At 37.1% G+C, this 17,681-nt stretch overlaps 1 protein-coding gene across 1 annotated transcript in view; it reads right to left on the bottom strand.

Annotated features, from left to right (window-relative positions):
* SMC5 (structural maintenance of chromosomes 5) overlaps positions 1 to 17,681 on the bottom strand; it is a 99,174-nt gene that overhangs the window by 36,888 nt on the left and 44,605 nt on the right. The window contains exon 8 of the mRNA XM_068973781.1: positions 17,421 to 17,492. Coding sequence (XP_068829882.1) covers positions 17,421 to 17,492 — 72 coding nt within the window. The remainder of the gene's footprint in view (positions 1 to 17,420; positions 17,493 to 17,681) is intronic.

Below are 17,681 nucleotides of genomic sequence, written 5' to 3'. Positions count from 1 at the left end.
GAGACAGAAAAAGATGGCAGAGGAGTAAGACGGTGAGATCACCAGCCTCCCCACAAATACATCAAAATCTCATCAAGATACAGAACAATTCCTACAAAGAACCTCTAGGTGACAGGCATTACTATGGCTCAGAGGAAAAAGCGTCTGCCTGCAATGCAGGAGACCCAGGTTCGATCCCTGGGTTGGGAAGATTCCCTGGAGAAGGAAATGGCAACCTACTCCAGTATTCTTGCCTGGAGAATCCCACGGATAGAGGAGACTGGCAGGCTATAGTCCACGGGGTCACAAAGAGTCAGACACAACTGAGCGACTACACACACACATACACACACACACTCCGGAATGAGATAAGAGAGAGTACAAGGCCTCAAAAAGGGAAGAGACAGAGAACTTCTGGATCAGAGGGAGGGAGGTAACAGTGAAGGAGGAACAGTTCCCAAGCACAGGAACTCACAGGTGAGCCCAAGGGGAGCTGCAGAATCTTGGAAAGCCGGGCAAAGCAGGGACCTAGAGGCAGAAAACAGAGAAAGCTGCTGCACTTCTCAGCTCATAAACAGCTCATGGACTGTGGTCCCGCCTAGACAGTGTGCCTGGGGAACCCAGAGAAGCCCACAGAAGCCCTGCAGGGAAGAGGGTGCTGAGAGAGGCGCAGCATACAAACCTCAGAAGTACAGACAAACCTTGCGGTGTAGAGGGTGAGGGGGGCATGGTGTGAGAGGCACAGGGCACATACAAACCTCTGTAGGGTACACAAACCTTGTGGCACAGAGGGTGGGCCCTCGGGGCTGAAAGAGGGGCACACAAAATCCCTTGCAGGGCACACAAACCATGTGGTACAGAGGGTGAGCTCAGAGGGCTGAGGAAAGCCCACACAACTCTCCACGATGCAGAGGGCAGGGGTGGGGAGCCAAAATATGATCCACACAAGTCTCTACCTAGAGAACAGGTAGGGGGCTGGTGGCAGTGAAGATATGCTGAGAGGGCCACTTCGAGGTGGCTGAAGAAATAGATGTATCTAACACTGCCAAGCCAGAAGGGCTGCCCAAAGACATACTGAACCCATAGACACCGGAAACCTACTACTGGACACGCACTGCCCTTCAGAGACAAGACCCAGTTTGATCAACCGGAACACAGGCACAAGCTCCCCAACCATGAAAATATTACAGGACACTAACCCAACCCCATCCATGGGGGCAGACTCCACAACCAAGAACTATGATCTTGAGAACTTTTTCTTCTTTTTTAAATCATACTGTTTATTCCCCCTACATATTTCTACCTTTACATTAGACTTGTGGTGCTAGGGAGTTTTCCTCTTTGATTTTCTTGTTAAAAAAAAGAAATAAAAATTTTTTCACCCTTGAGTGATTTTTCTGATTTTATTTTTTATATATTTGTTTATATATATATGTTTTTATGTATATATTAAAATATATTAAAAGTGTTTATATATTTTTATATATTTGATTGCTTTCTTATAGTTCTTTACCAGCTGTAGCTATTCCTGAATATATATAAATCTTTTTCACATATGTCTATTTATTTTTGTTTTTCTATTTTTCTCTCCCTTCTCCTTTTTCTTTTTCTTAGCCTTCACTCTTTCTTTTCACCAATTAAACTGTTGTGCTCTCCTGGCTGTATTCCTCAGTTGGCACTCTGCTCAGCCTCAGTTTTCCAGATTGAGCATTAGTTAGCTCTGCTTTTAATTGGTTGATACCTTAGAATACTTTGGTTATAACTGTGCATGGAAGTGTGTGTATATGTCCTCTTATTTCTGTAATCTTGACTTTGTATTTACCATCCATCTGGGTTCATCTTTTATTTCATGTCATGTTTTACTTTTTGTCTTGGTGTGTTTGCTGTAGCTCCCTTTAATCCCATAACAAGTGACTTATGGAGGCCCAATCCACTGACCAAGGATCACACCTGAACCGTGAGGCGGAAGCATTGAGTCCAAAATCCCAGACTGCCAGAGAACTCCTAACCCCAGGGGGTATTAACTACTGAGAATTTTGACACCTGTACACAAAGCCTAGTATCATCCAGCTGTTGACAGCATCCACCCAGGACACTTTATCAAAACAACAAGCAAGAAAAAAACCACAAAAACAATCATCAACAGACAGGAGTCCCACAGGCACTCCAAAATGTACCACCCTTCCCATTGGGGGCAGGGGGGGGCGAACCTCCCCTCTTTCCACTAGAATGCAGGCACAAGTTACCCCTAATAAGAAGTCAACACACACCACTAAACCAACCTCTCCTCCAAGGACAAAAACCAAAAGCAAAAAGGTATACATCCCTAAAGGCTGGAAAAGGAGACCTCAATCAGAGCACATTAGAAAAAAATAAAAGGACAGAGAAATACAGTACAAATGAAAGAACAAAGGAGAAACTCACAACACCAAATAAAAAGGAAATAAGCAATCTGTCTGAAAGAGAATTCAGAATGATGGTAGTAAAGATGTTCCAAAGACTTGAAAATAGAATGGAGAAAACACAAGAAACAATTGATACAGTTGCCAAGGACATAGAAGAAATAAAGAATTAGCAAACTGAGATGAATAACACAATTACGGAAATTAAAAATACTCTAGAAGGAACCAACAGCACAATAACTGAGGCAGAAAAACGGTTAAGTGAGCTGGAAGGTAGAATGGTGGAAATAACTGCTGAAGAGCACAATAAAGGAAAAGAATGAGAAGAACTGAGGATAGCCTCAGAAACCTCTGGGACAATATTAAACACACCAACATTCGAGTTACAGGGGTCCCAAAGGAAGAGGGAAAAAGAAAGGCACTGAGAACATTTTAAAGAAATTATAGTTGAAAACTTCCCCAACATGGAAAGAAAACAGTCCATCAAGTCCAAGAAGCACAGAGAATCCCTTACAGGATAAAACCAAGGAGAAACACATCAAGACTCATATCAAACAAGCTAACAAAGATTAAACAGAAAGAAAGAATATTAAAAGCAGCAAGGGAAAAGCAACAAGTACCATAAAAGGAAAACCCATATGATTAACAACAGATCTTTCAGCAAAAACTCTGTAGGCCAGAAGGGAATGGCAGGATATATTTAAAGCACTGAAAGAAAAAAATCTACAACCAAGATTACTATACATGGCAAAGATCTCATTCAAAATTGATAGAGAAAATCAAATGCTTTATAGACAAATAAAAGTTAAGAGAATTTAGCACCACTAAACCAGCCTTACAACAAATATTAAGGGACTTACTTACATAGCCAGTAAACACAAGAGAAAGGAAAGATTACAAAAACAAACCCAAAACAATTTAAAAAAAGCCAATAGGAACATATATATCAATCATTTCTTTAAATGCAAATGGATTAACTGAACCATGTTGCCTACAAGAAATCCAAGAGACCTAGAGACACATACAGACTGAAAGTAAAAGGGTGGACAAAGATATTCCACGCAAATGCAACCCAAGAGAAGCCAGAGAGGCAATCTTTATTGCAGACAAAATAGGTTTTACAATAAATAATGTTACAAGAGATAAAGAAGGGCACTACATAATGATCACGGGGTCAGTCAAAGAAGACACAGCAATTGTAAATATTTATGCACCCAACACAGGAACATCTCATATTGTTAGTGTTTGTACAAGGCAAACACTAACAGGCGTAAAAGGGAAAATCACAGTAACACAATAATAGTAGGGCACTTTAAAACTGCACTTGCACCAAGGGACAGATCATCAAAACAGAGAATCAGTATGGAAACACAAGCCTTAAATGAAACATAAGATCAAATGGATCTACTTGTTATATTCAGGACTTTCCATACAAATGCAGAAGAACACAACTTCTTTTCAAGTGCACATGGAACATTCTCCAGGAGAGACTACATCTTGGGCCGCAAGTCAAGCCTCAGTAAATTTAAGAAAACTGAAATAGTATCAAGTATCTTCTCTGACCACAAAGCTATGAGACTACAGGGAAAAAAAAATGCAAAAAACACAAACCCATGGAGATTAAACAATACATTACTAAATAACAAAGAGGTTACTTAAATAAAAAGGGAAATAAAAAAATTCCTTGAAACAAATGACAATGAAAACACAACAACCCAAGACCTATGGGATTCAGCAAAAGCAGTTCTAAGAGGGAATTTTATATAGCAATACAATCCTACCTCAAGAAACAAGAAAAACATCAAATAGATGACCTAACTCTACATCTAAAGCAGCTGGAAAAATAAGAACAAAAATCCCCAGAGTCAGCAGAAGGAAATAAATCATAAAGATCAAAGCAGAAATAAATGAAAAAAGAAATGAAGGAAACAATAGCACAGATTAATAAAACCAAGAAAGCTGGTTCTTTGAGAAGATAAACAAAACTGACAAACCACTAGCCAGACCATCAAGAAAAAAAGGGGAAGAAAAAATCAACAAAATTAGAAATTAAAAAGGAAAGGTTACAGCAAACACAGAAATACAAACGACCATAAGAGAAGTAACTATATGCTAATAAAATGGATAACCTAGAGGAAATGGACAGATTCTTAGAAAAGTTCAACCTCCCATGACTGAACCAGGAAGAAAGAGAAATTATGAACAAGACAATTGCAAACACTGAAACTGTGATCAAAAATCTCCCAAAAAACAAAAGCCCAGGGTCAGATGGCATCACAGGGCAATTCTATCAAACATTTAGAGAAGAGTTAATGCCTACTTTTCTGAAACTCTTCCAAAAAACTGCAGAAGAAGGCACACCTCTAAACTCATTCTAAGAAGCCACAATCACCCTGATAGGAAAACCAGGCAAAGACAACACAAGAATAGAAAATTACAGGTCAATATCACTGATGAACATAGATGCAAAAATCCTCAAGAAAATTCAAGCAAACAGAATTCAACAACACATTAAAAAGCTCACACACCAGTGACAGCTTATGGTGAACAGTGTTGGATTCGAGATTTCCAAAGGAGAGAACTTTGCTTTGGGACCAAAGACACGGCTGCAGTTACTCAAGACCTTCGTGAGGCATAAGTTTCATTGAAGTGGAAATGGACAGAGACAGCTTCTGACAAAGACACCAGAAGGGGCTGAGAGGTGCCACTCACTAGGTTTATCAAGATCTTACACACTTTTTCAACTGGTTATTACCAATAGAAAGGTCTTACCAGACCCACTCCCACAACATACATCTTTAGATAACAGGATTAGTCAGAAGTTCCTTAAGGAGAAAATGTCCTTCAGCAAGATACATTGTTGTTACATAATCATTAGTATAGAGTTTAAGGAAAAACATACACTTGAGCAACATGAGTTGCTTTGCTGACCATTAGCTCTGGGCTTAAAGAAAGTTAAGTCTTAGAAGAAACAGATTGTTGCCTTAACAACTTAAGCTTCCCTGGTGGCTCAGACAGTAAAGTGTAAAGTGTATCTGCCCACAGAGCAGGAGACCCAGGTTAGATCTCTGGGTTGGGAAGATCCCCTGGAGAAGGAAATGGCAACCCCCTCCAGTACTCTTGCCTGGAAAATTCCATGGACTGAGAGGCTCCTCAGAGCCTGGTAGGGTACAGTCCATGGGGTCGCGAAGAGTCGGACACAACTGAGTGACTTCACTTTACTTTAACAACTCAGAGCTTAAGAAAAAAATGTCTTAGGTGACTAAGACAAAGGAATGTAGGGAAAAAAAGTCTGTCTCTTGCTCCTCCTCCAGGGTCGAGGACCCCTTTCTCCTTGAGGGCCCCAGACTCCTTATCAACCTACCTAAGAATTAACTCCCTCACCACGACCAAGTCAGGTTTATTTCAGGGATGCAAGGATTCCTCAATATACGCAAATCAATCAATGCGAAACACCATATTAACAAATCGAAAGATAAAAAATATACGATCATCTTAATACACACAGAAAAAGCCTTTGACAAAACTCAGCACCCCTTTATGATAGAAACACTTCAAAAAATGGGCATAGAAGGAAACTACCACAACACAGTAAAGGCCATATATGATAAGCTCACAGCAAACATTATTCTCAATGGTGAAAAACTGAAAGCATTCCCTCTAATATGAGGAACAAGACAAGGATGTCTACTCTCACCACAATTATTCAACATAGTTTTGGAAGTCTTCGCTATGGCAAGTAGAGAAGAAAAAGAAATAAAAGGAATCCAGACAGGAAAAGAAGAAGGAAAACTCTCACTGCAGATGACATGATACTATACACAGAAAACCAAAAAGAAACTATCAGAAAATTACTATAGCTAATGAGTGAATTTAGCATAGAGGCAAGATATAAAGTAAATACACAGAAATCACTTGCAGTCCTATGTACTAACAATGAAAAATCAGGAAGAGAAATTAAGGAAACAATCTCACTCACCACTGCAACAAAAAGAATAAAATATCTAGAAATAAACCTACCTAAGGAACAAACCTACCTAAGGAGACAAAAGAACTGTATATGGAAAATTATAAGACACTGATGAAAGAAATCAAAAATGACATAAACAGATGGAGAGATATTCCATGTTCCTGGGTAGGAAGAATCAATATTGAGAAAATGAGTATACTAGCAAATGCAATCTGCAGATTCAATGTGATCCCTATCAAATTACCAATGGCATTTTTCACAGAATTAGAACAAAAAATTTCACAATTCATATGGAGACACAAAGACCCCTGAATAGCCAAAACAGTCTTGAGAAAGAAGAATGGAGCTGGAGGAATTAACCTTCCTGATTTTGGACTACAAAATACTACAAAAGCTACAGTCATCAAAACAGTATGGTACTGGCACAAAAAACAGACCAATGGAACAAGATAGAGAGCCCAGAGATAAACTCATGCACCTATGGATGTCTTATTTTTGACAAAGGAGGCAAGAATACACAATGGAGCAAAGATAGCCTCTTTAATAAGTAGTGCTGGGAAAACTGGACAGCTCCGTGTAAAAAAGGAAATTAGAACACTTCCTAAAGCCATACACAAAATAAGCTCAAAATGGTTAAAGACCTAAATGTAAGATAAGAGACTATAAAACTCTTGGAGGAAAACACAGACAAAACACTGGATGAAATAAATCAAACCAACATCCTCTATGACCCACTTTCTAGAGTAAAGGAAATAAAGCCAAAAATAAACCAGTGGGGCCTAATTAAACTTAAAAGCTTTTACACAGCAATGTGATGTGATGTGAAGTTGCTCAGTCGTGTCTGACTCTTTGCAACCCCATGGACTGTAGCCTACCAGGCTCCTCCACCCATGGGATTTTCCAGGCAAGAATACTGGAGTGGGTTGCCATTTCCTTCTTTACACAGCAAAGGAAACTACAAACAAGTTGAAAAGATAACCCTCAGAATAGGAGAAAATAATCACAAAGGAAATAAATAATAAAGAATTAATTTCCAAAATTTGCAAGCAGCTCAAGATCAGAAAAATAAACAACCCAATCAAAAAGTGAGGAAAAAGACCTAAACAGACATTTCTCCAAAGACATACAGATGGCTTACAAAAACATGAAAAGTTGCTCAACATCACTGATTATTAGAGAAATGCTAATCAAAACTACAATGAGATACCACCTCACACCAGTCAGAATGGGCATCATCAGTCTACAAACATTAAATGCTGCAGAGAGCGTGGAGAAAAGGGACCCCTCCTGCATTGCTGGTTAGAATGTAAACTGTCACAGCCACAATGGAAGATGGTACGGAGATTCCTAAAAAAACTAGAAATAAAAGCCACCGTATGACCCAGCAATCCCACTCTTAGGCATATAACCTGAGGAAACCAAAATTGAAAAAGACACATGTACACTGTTCTTTGTACACTGTACCCCAATGTTCACTGTAGCACTATTTACAACAGCTAGAACATGGAAGCAACCAAGATGTCAATCGAAAGATGAATGGATAAAGAAGCTGTGGTACATATATGATGGAATATTACTCAGCCAGAAGAAGGAACACATCTGGGTCAGTTCTAAAGAGGTGGACAAACCCTAGAGTCTATCGTACAGAGTGAAGCAAGTCAGATATATGGAAATCTAGAAAGATAGTACTGATGATAGGGCAGCAAAGGAGAAACAGACATACAAAACAGACTATGGACATGGAGGGAGAGGAGGAGGGAGAAGGTAAGATGTATGGAGAGAATAACATAGAAACTTACAATACCATATGTAAAATAGACAGCCAGTGGGAATTTGCTGTATGACTCAGGAAACTCAAACAGGGGCTCTGTAACAATCTAGAGTGGTGGGATGGGGAGGGAGATGGGAAGAAGGTTTAAGAGGGAGGGGACATATGCATACCTATGATTGATTCTTGTTGATGTTTGACAGAAAACAACAAAATTCTGTAAAGCAATTATCCTTCAATTAAAAAAATAAATTTTTTAAAAAACTTTTCAGTTTGCTGTGATCCACACAGTCAAAGGCTTTAGCATAGTCAAACACAACAACAAAAAATTGTTAATAATCATTTTGGAAAACAGTTTGGCAAATCCTTCAAAAGTTACATGTATACCTATGATAGCTTACTTATAGGAAATTATCCAAAAGAAATGAAAGCACATCTTGTATTACATAAGAACTTCACAACAGTTTTAGTACTAGCACCAAACCAGAAACAAACTAAACATCTGTGAACAGATATATGGATAAACAAATTGTGATCTCAAGAAAAGTGGGAAATAAAACCTGAACAAAAATAATACAACATATCAAAATCTGTGGGACACAGGTACAGCAGTGATGAGAAGAAAACATAGCATTAAGTGCATATACACAAGAAAAGGAGAAAATTCTCAAATCAATAATCTGAGCATCAACCTCAGGAACCTAGAAAAAGAGCAAAACAAATCAACATCAAGCAGAAGAAAGGAAGTGATAAAAATATGAACAAACTTCAATGAAATCAGAAAAATAACAGAGAAAAGTCAGTGAAACAAAGAGCTAGTTCATTGCAAAAAACAATAAAATTAACATACCTCTACCAAGACTGACCCCATCTTCACAATCCACCAAAAGAAAAAAGTAAGACACAAATTACCAATATCAGGAATCAAACAGGGATATCAATTATCACTACAGAACCCATAGAAATTGAAAGAATAGTAAGAAAATTTATGAATAGATAAATTTAACAACTTAGATAAAATGGACCAATGGGGGATGGAATCACTAGCACAAGTAAACCAACTGAAAGATTTGAACTGCCCTATAACTTTACTAAATTCATAATTTTAAAACTCTAAAAACAAATCACCAGGCCCAGGTAAGTGTTATTTGAGAATTATTAAGAATATTTAAAGAAGAATTAACTCAAATTCTACAGTCTCTTCCAAAACTGGGGAAGAGGAGAGAACACTTCTGAATTAATTTAAAAAAACTAGTTATTATCCTGTTATCAAAAGCAGACAAGCATGAAAAGAAAACCAGAGTATGTGCCTCATGAATATAGATACAAAAATCCTTTAAATGTTATTTAACAGAATTTAACAGTGTGTAAAAGGAATTATAAATTTATATACCATAACCAAGCAGGGTTTACTTCAGAAATGTAAGATTGATTTGATATTCAATAATCAATGAAATTCATAAATTTCGATTCATCAAGCTAAAATTGAACATGTGCATGACCATATCAATAGATATGCAGAAAAAGCATCTGACAAAATCCAACACTCACTCATGATATTCTCAGAAACACAGAAATAGAGAACTTCCTGATCTATAAAAAATCTGTATCTAGCGTTATACTCCACAGTGAAATAATGAATCCTTTCCTCCTAAGACCAGGAATAAGGCAGGATGTCCACTCTTACCATCTTTAGTCAACACAGTGCTGGAATTTCTAGCCAGTGAAGTAAGGCAAGAAAGGAAATAAAGAGCATAAAAATCAGAAAGGAAGAAATAAAGTTGTCTCCATTTGTAGATGACAAGCTTGCCTCTGAAAAAAATTCCAAGTAAATTATTTCAAAAAAAGAGAAAAAAGAAAAATCAAAGGAAAAATTTAGGTGTAATCTAACAAACACAGAGAACTTATATGCTGAAAACTATGTAATGCTGATGGGATAAAAATCAAAGATCTAAATAAATGGCGACACGCTGTGTTTGTAGATTAGAAGATTCAACATGGTATTTTCTATTCTCCCCCAAACTGATATATATGTTTAATGCAGGTCCTGTTAAAATCCTAGCAATGTTTTTCTGTAGATACAGAAAAGATTTGGATGTCAACAAGATGACAAAGTAAGGAACTCTGAAAATCCTTTCCTCCAAAAGAGTAATGAAAACGTTAGCAAAAACTGTCAAAAAATCAACTCTTTCAGAACTCTGGAATTACTCTGCATGTAAGTTAAATAAGCAGGGTGACAATATAGAGCCTTGACACACTCTCCCAATTTGGAACCAGTCCATTGTCCATGTCCGGTTTTAACTGTTGCTTCTTGACCTGCACACGATTTCTCAGGATATAAGTAAGGTGGTCTGGTGGTCCCATCTCTTCAAGAACTTTCCAGTTTGTTGTGATCCACATAGTCAAAGGCTTTAGCGTAGTCAATGAAGCAGAAGTAGATGTTTTTCTTTTCTGGAATTCTCCTGCTTTTTCGATAATCCAATGGATGTTGGCAATTTGATCTCTGGTTCCTATGCCTTTTCTAAATCTAGTGTGAATATCTGGAAGTTCTCAGTTCCTGTAATGTTGAAGGCTAGCTTGGAGAATTTAGAGTATTACTTTGCTAGCATGTGAAATGAGTGCAACTGTACAGTAGTTTGAACATTCTTTGGCATCGCCTTTCTTTGGGATTGGAATGAAAACTGACCTTTTCCAGTCCTGTGGCCACTGCTGAGTGTTCCAAATTTGCTGGCATATTGAGTGCAGCACTTTCACAGCATCATCTTTTAGGATTTGATATAGCTCAGCTGGAATTCCATCACCTCCACTAGCTTTGTTCATAGTGATGATTGTTTCATTTCCATTTCCAACTGTTGCTTCTTGACCTGCACACAGGTTTCTCAGGAGGCAGGTAAGGTGGTCCATTACTCCCATCTCTTTAAGAACTTTCCAGTTTATTATGATCCATACAGTGAAAAGGTAACTTTTCAGGGACTTTATACAGCTTCAGGATAGAGACTGATTGCCCAAAGAAACAACCACATGATTAAAAGCTGGATTACAATTTTCAGTCCAACTCCATGCCCTCCAGGAGGTTAAAGAGGCTGGAGATTGACTTCAATCACCAACAGCCAATAATTTAATCAATTACACCCAGTTAATGAAATTTCAATAAAATCTCTTGAACAACATGGCTATTGAGCTTTTGGGTTAGTGAGCGCGTCCATATGCCGGGAAGGTGATGCACCCAGAAAGGGAATAGAAACTTTGCACCACGCTACCTTGTCCTACGCACCTTTCATTTGGCTGTTCCTGAGTTGTATCCTTTACAGTAAACCCATAATTGTTATGTATAATGTTTTCCTGAGTTCTGTGAGTCGTTCTAGCACATACTGAACCTGAAGGCAGGGGTAGTTGTGTGAACCTCTGAATTTGTACCCAAGTCAGACAGAAGAGTAGGAAAACTGAGATCTGGGGACTTGAGACTGGCATGAAGCCAGGGCTGTCTTGAGGGACTAAACCACAAATCTGTGGAATCTACTTAAATTCTAAACAGTATCAGAACTGAATTGAATTGTATAGAACAGAGTTGGTGTCAAAGAATCAATAACTGCCACATAAAATGAAACTTCATAAAGAAATAATTATAAAACTATTTTGACAGGCTTATAATGCTTAAAAATGTAACTGGTATGACAATAACAGCACAAAGGAAGGAGAAGGGAATAGAGCTACACAGGAGGAAAGTTTTCTATACTACTCAAGTACATATTTATATGAACTAGACTATTATAAATTAAGATGTTATTTATATTTCTAAAGGCAGCCACTAAGAAAATAGTTCAAAAATATACAAAAAAAAAAAAGACATGGGGATTTAAACTGTACATTAAAAAACAACACAAAAGAAGGCAATATTGGAGAAAGACAGAAGCAACAAAGTCCTAAGACATATGAAAACAAATTACAAAATGACTTACTAGTAATTACATCAAATGCAAATGGTTTAAACACTCCAGTTAAAAGGTAGATACAGGCAAAAAGGATTAAAAAACCATCACAACCAACTAAATACAGTTTTTAAGAAACACATTTTAGATTTGAGGATAGAAACAGGTATAAAGTAAAAAGATGGAACTCTTCTACACAGTCAGATAGAATTCTTTATTTTTCCTCTCCTGGTGGTGGTTTAGTCACTAAGTCAAGTCTGACTCTTTGGGATCCCATGGACTATGTAGCCTGCCAGGCTCCTCTGTCCATGGAACTCTCCAGGCAAGAATACTGGAATGGGGTGCCATTTCCTTCTCCATTTCCCTCTCCTAGCAAATTTCATTTCAGTAAAAGGCACCACTATCAAAGGTCAAAAGGTTAGATCTGATCCTTGATTCTTTCACAATATATTCTTATATCCACCTCCTGAGCAAATACTGTTGGTTCAATTTTCTAAATTATCAACTGCTACCACCTTAGATGAAACCACTATTATCTATTGCCTTTATTACTGCAATGGCCTCCTAAATGAAACTCCCACATGCGGGGCAAAAATGGACTATAGCCCATCTTCCATAACACAGTCCAAAGTATTTTAACATGTATGATATACTGTTTCTCTATGGCTTAAAAACTTTCAAACCAAAGCTTTCTTACAGTTTCTCACTGTAAGAAAGATTGTATAGTTCATTTACAATCGAGTTCAATTCACTTTTTCTTCAAGGGTCTACCTAATAGGGTCTCTGTCTACCTCTCATATCTGCTACTTCTTAGGAACAATACATTTGTCTCCTGGCATCCTTGGGGGATTTGCTCCAGCACCTCGCTATCCCTCCCCACCTGCTACAGCTACCAATATCCATAGACGCTTAAGTTCCTTATATAAAATGACACAGTATTTGCATATAACCTACACACATCATTATTATGGGGTGCAAAAGTACATCATTATTGTCATTTATATGTTGTCCACAAGACACACCTTGACTTGACTTTACGCTTTTACTAAATGATCTATTCCCTATCCCAAAGCAAACATGGATAAAATGAAATGTTAAATATATATATCATCTGTAGTACAAACTAAATGCTATGAATAGTTTCTGGTATACAACAAATTCAAGTTTTGCTTTTTGGAATTTTCTGGAATATTTTTTCCCAAATATTTTTGCTCCATATTTGGTTGAATCCACAAATACAGAATCCACAGACGTGGCAGGTCAACCATATTAGACCCAGGAAGACACTGAGACAGACTGCCAAAGTCCTAAAGAAAAACAATTTGTAATTTAGAATTCAACATCCAGCCATTTTAATATTCCATAGTGACTGCAAAAAAGATATTTCCTAACATACAAGGACTCAAAAAATCTATCACCCAAAGAAGCTCTCTAAAACACCTACAGAAGAGAGACAGTATGAAAAAAAACCTAAATTTCTATCTCTTCAAACAAAGGAATCACAAAAAATGTGATGTAAGCAGTAACATGATAAAATAAGCCAATAAAATACATTAAAACATCTAAATATATTGAAACATTAATATGTAGTAAATATTAGTAAGTATTAATAAATATTAATATATTAAAATATCTAAAATACAGACAGTAGAAAATAATACCTTAAATAACAGACAAGTAAAATTTCTAATGACACTGGCACAGAGTGGAGGAAGAGGAAATAAAAGTTTGCTAAGATTCTGATCTTTCTCAAATAGAAGAATAAAAATACAAATTAACTTTTTCTACTAAGAAAAATATGTCATTTAAACTTTTTAAGGGTAAGTAGAAAGCAGTGGTAAATGTGGACTGGTTAAACTCCTTTACTGTATGAGAAAGTGCGTCATACCACATTTTAAAAATTACAAAGCAAAACCCAGTGTATGTTAGTTATAGCAGATAAAGAACAAACAATAAAGCCTTAATATCTAGAAAGCAAAAATACAATTACAAGAAAAACAGAAAAGTCTACATTCAAAGAAAAAGGAATTGGCACTTTAAAGTGGATAAATCAGGGTAGTAAAAAAAAAAAAAAGAGTAGAACGTTTGTATAATTATAGTAAAAGTCCAAAAGAGGTTTCCAAAAATTTTAATATAAAGTCATAAAGGTCACATCTATTACCTGTAAAGCAATATAACTGGGACTAAACTTTTTTTTATACAGATTAAAAATTCCATATCCAAGTAACTGAAATAGTAAGAACTCCTATATAAACTTAAATGAAAACATGTGAATGACAATTATAAAATCTTGAACCAAAACAATACAAGCACATACCACACATGTTAAGATGTAACCAAATGATAATCAGAAAAAATTTACATGCTATAATGAATTATATTAAAAATTAAGAAATCTAAAAATTCAAGAACTTACAGAAGTGATAAAGTGACACAGGAAAAAAAAAAGAAAACATTGGTTCTACGAGAACTACTTAAATGTTGGCTTAACACTGAAATAAACCAGTTAAGGATGGAACAAAAGAAAATTTTAGGTCAATCTTAGATGGTACAAAAAATGGTAAAGATAAGATTTTCTATTTGAATCTACCAATGTATTAAAATATTAAGTGAGATTTATGTCAGAATGTAAGCTGTTCAGCTGCTCAGTCGGGTCCAACTATCTGCAACCCCATAGACTGCAGCACGCCAGGATTCCCTGTCCTTCACCATCTCCCTGAGCTTGCTCAAACTCATGCCCATTAGTTAGTGATGCCATCCAACCATCTCATCCGCTGCTGAACCCTTCTGCTTTTGCCTTCAATCTTTCCCTGCATCAGGGTCTTTTCCAATGAGTTGGCTCTTCCCATCAGGTAGCCAAAGTATTGGAATTTCAGCTTTAGCATCAGTTCTTCCGATGGACATTCAGAATTGATTTCCTTTGGGATTGACTGGTTTGATTTCCTTGATGTCCCAGGTATGCTCAAGAGTCTTCTCCAACACCACAGTTAGAAAGCATTAATTCTTCGACAACCAGCCTTCTTTATGATCCAAATTTCACATCCATACATGACTACTGGAAAAATCATAGCTTTGACTAGATGGACCTTTATTGGCAAAGTAATGTCTCTGCTTTTTTATATGTTGTCTAGGTTGGTCATAGCTTTTCTTTCAAGGAGCAAGCGCCTTTTAATCTCAAGGCTGCAGTCAATATCTGCAATGATTCTGGAACCCAAAATAATAAAGTCTCACTGTTCCATTGTTTCCCCATCTATTTGCCATGAAGTGATGGGACTGGATGCCATGATCTTAGCTTTTTGAATGTCGAGTTTTAAGCCAGCTTTTTCACTCTCTTCTTTCACTTTCATCAAGAGGCTCTTTATTTCTTCGCTTTCTGCCATAAGGGTGGTGTAACCTGTGTTATCTGAGGTTACTGATATTTCTCCCAGCAATCTTGACTCCTGGGCTTCATCCAGTCAGGCGTTTTTCATGATGTACTCTTCATATAAGTTAAATAAGCCAGATGACAATATACAGCCTTGACCTACTCCTTTCCCAATTTGGAACCAATCCGTTGTTCCTTATCCAGTTCTAACTCTTGCTTCTTGACCTGCATACAGATTTCTCAGGAGGCAGTAAGGTGGCCTGGTATTCCCATCTCTTTCAGAATTTTTCAGTTTGTTGTGATCCACACAGTCAAAGACCTTAGGCACAGTCAATCAAACAGAAGTAGATCTTTTTCAGGAATTCTCTTGCTTTGCTATGATCCAAGGAATATTGGCAATTTGATCTCTGGTTCCTCTGACTTTTTAAAATCCAGCTAAATGTTAGACAACCTATCAACCTAGCAGTTCCTGTTTGGGGTTTTAAAGATGGATCTTTACGCCTTTTCCCTTCTAAACTCTAAATAAATAATACAAATGGAGCTAAAAGGGCTCGGTCCCACAAGGACAAAAGGAATAAAGGAACAACTGGAGAATTCAATAAATATTCAGAAGAGTAAAAGTAGTAGAAGGACAATTAATTTAGCACCCTATTACAGGAACCACAGTATAAGGAGTGAATGAAAGAGAAAAAAACAAGAACTGACTCTTCCTAAAAAAGAAAAAAATCCTAGAAGATTCTTATAGCTAGGAAATGTCAAATATAAAGACCTCATATATTGAGTAATATTTTTGTGGAAATTTTTATTTTATACTGTGGAAAATAAAGTGCAGCACTCGGAGCCACTTCTAAGTTCTCTAAGTCATTTAATTTTGTTGAGCCACTATTTCTCCACCAGGTATTTGGATACAATAGTGATTGCCCTGTGCATGCTTTAGAGAGATTTAGAGTAAGGAAATGATTGCTGAGCCTTCCAAAATGCAAAAAAAAAAAAAAAAACACACAGAGAGACATCACATAGAAGAGAATGATTCCTACCTACCCCACCTGGCTTCCCAGGTGGCACAGTGGTAAAGAATTTGCTTCCCAGTACAGGAGACAGAGGAGACGTGGGTTCAATCCCTGGGTCAGGAAGATTCCCTGGAGAAGGAAATGGCAACCCATCCAGTCTTCTTGCCTGGAAAATTCCATGGACAGAGGAGCCTGGCAGACTACAGTCCATGGCGTTGCAAAGAGTCGGACACAACTGAGCAACTGTACATGCACACCACCCTACCTTTCTACTACAATGCATCCACACCCCCCATGCACACACCTTGAGCACTACTGCTATCAAGCAAGCTTCTGTCAAGAAAATGTAAGGTTTATCCTCTGGAGAAGTTAAATGAGAGAGGATTGGAATTTGAAGATAAAAATATAGGAAAAGGGATGAGGTTGAAAATGGACAGATTTAACATAATGCTTTAAACACCAGAAATGCTTCAAGATGTGCATCCCTCTCTAAGAAAGGTAATTCAAGCTTTACTTTCTGAATGGTTCTGGAGAACAAAACCCCCAAAATATCTGGGGATCTCTCTGAGCCATCAGAGCTACAGCATCTAAAAAGCCCACTTTCTTGCACAATTATCCTAAAATAATTTTGCTATCAAGCTCCATCCATGCACAATGAATTTATAATCAGCTCTGAAATATCCAACTCTTTAATATAAAGACACAACAGAATCAATCCTTTGCAATTTAATTGCTGCTATGGAGACAACTAAATCCCATTTTACTATCACCCTATTAAATGCATATCTATGAGTACTTTTGAGCCATTCTCCCCAATTATCCTCTGTGCAACTGCTATACTTCCAAATTTTAGTTCTCCTCACAATTTAAGACAAGAAATAGAGAACAAGGAGGAGCTCAGGAAATTCAAAAACAAGAAACTCTCTCATAACCCACACCTGAACACAAAAGTTAGGGTAGATTAACATAAAAATTTCAAATTCAATGTAAGATCTTACTTGTTTATCTTTTCTTTCTATAACATCTTGCTTATGTTTGCATTTTTGAGATGTTTCCGTAATAGCTGATGCCTGCAAGATTGAATCAGAAGAAGGGAAGTTAGTTTAAAAAAAAGCAAGGCAATTATGTGACCCTGCTCATCCAAACATAAAATTGCTCTGTAAGTTTACCCACAATGCTCTTCTATGACTTCTTTCAAAGTAAATTCATTATCACCCAAAACACAATTAAAGGTTATTTCTACAGATATTAAAAGTAGT

The sequence above is a fragment of the Capricornis sumatraensis genome, chromosome 6 (genome assembly GCF_032405125.1).
Source record: "Capricornis sumatraensis isolate serow.1 chromosome 6, serow.2, whole genome shotgun sequence".
Lineage (NCBI taxonomy): Eukaryota > Metazoa > Chordata > Mammalia > Artiodactyla > Bovidae > Capricornis > Capricornis sumatraensis.
The sequence above is the reverse complement of the archived record's forward strand: the minus strand, read 5'-3'. Positions and strand labels throughout refer to the sequence as shown.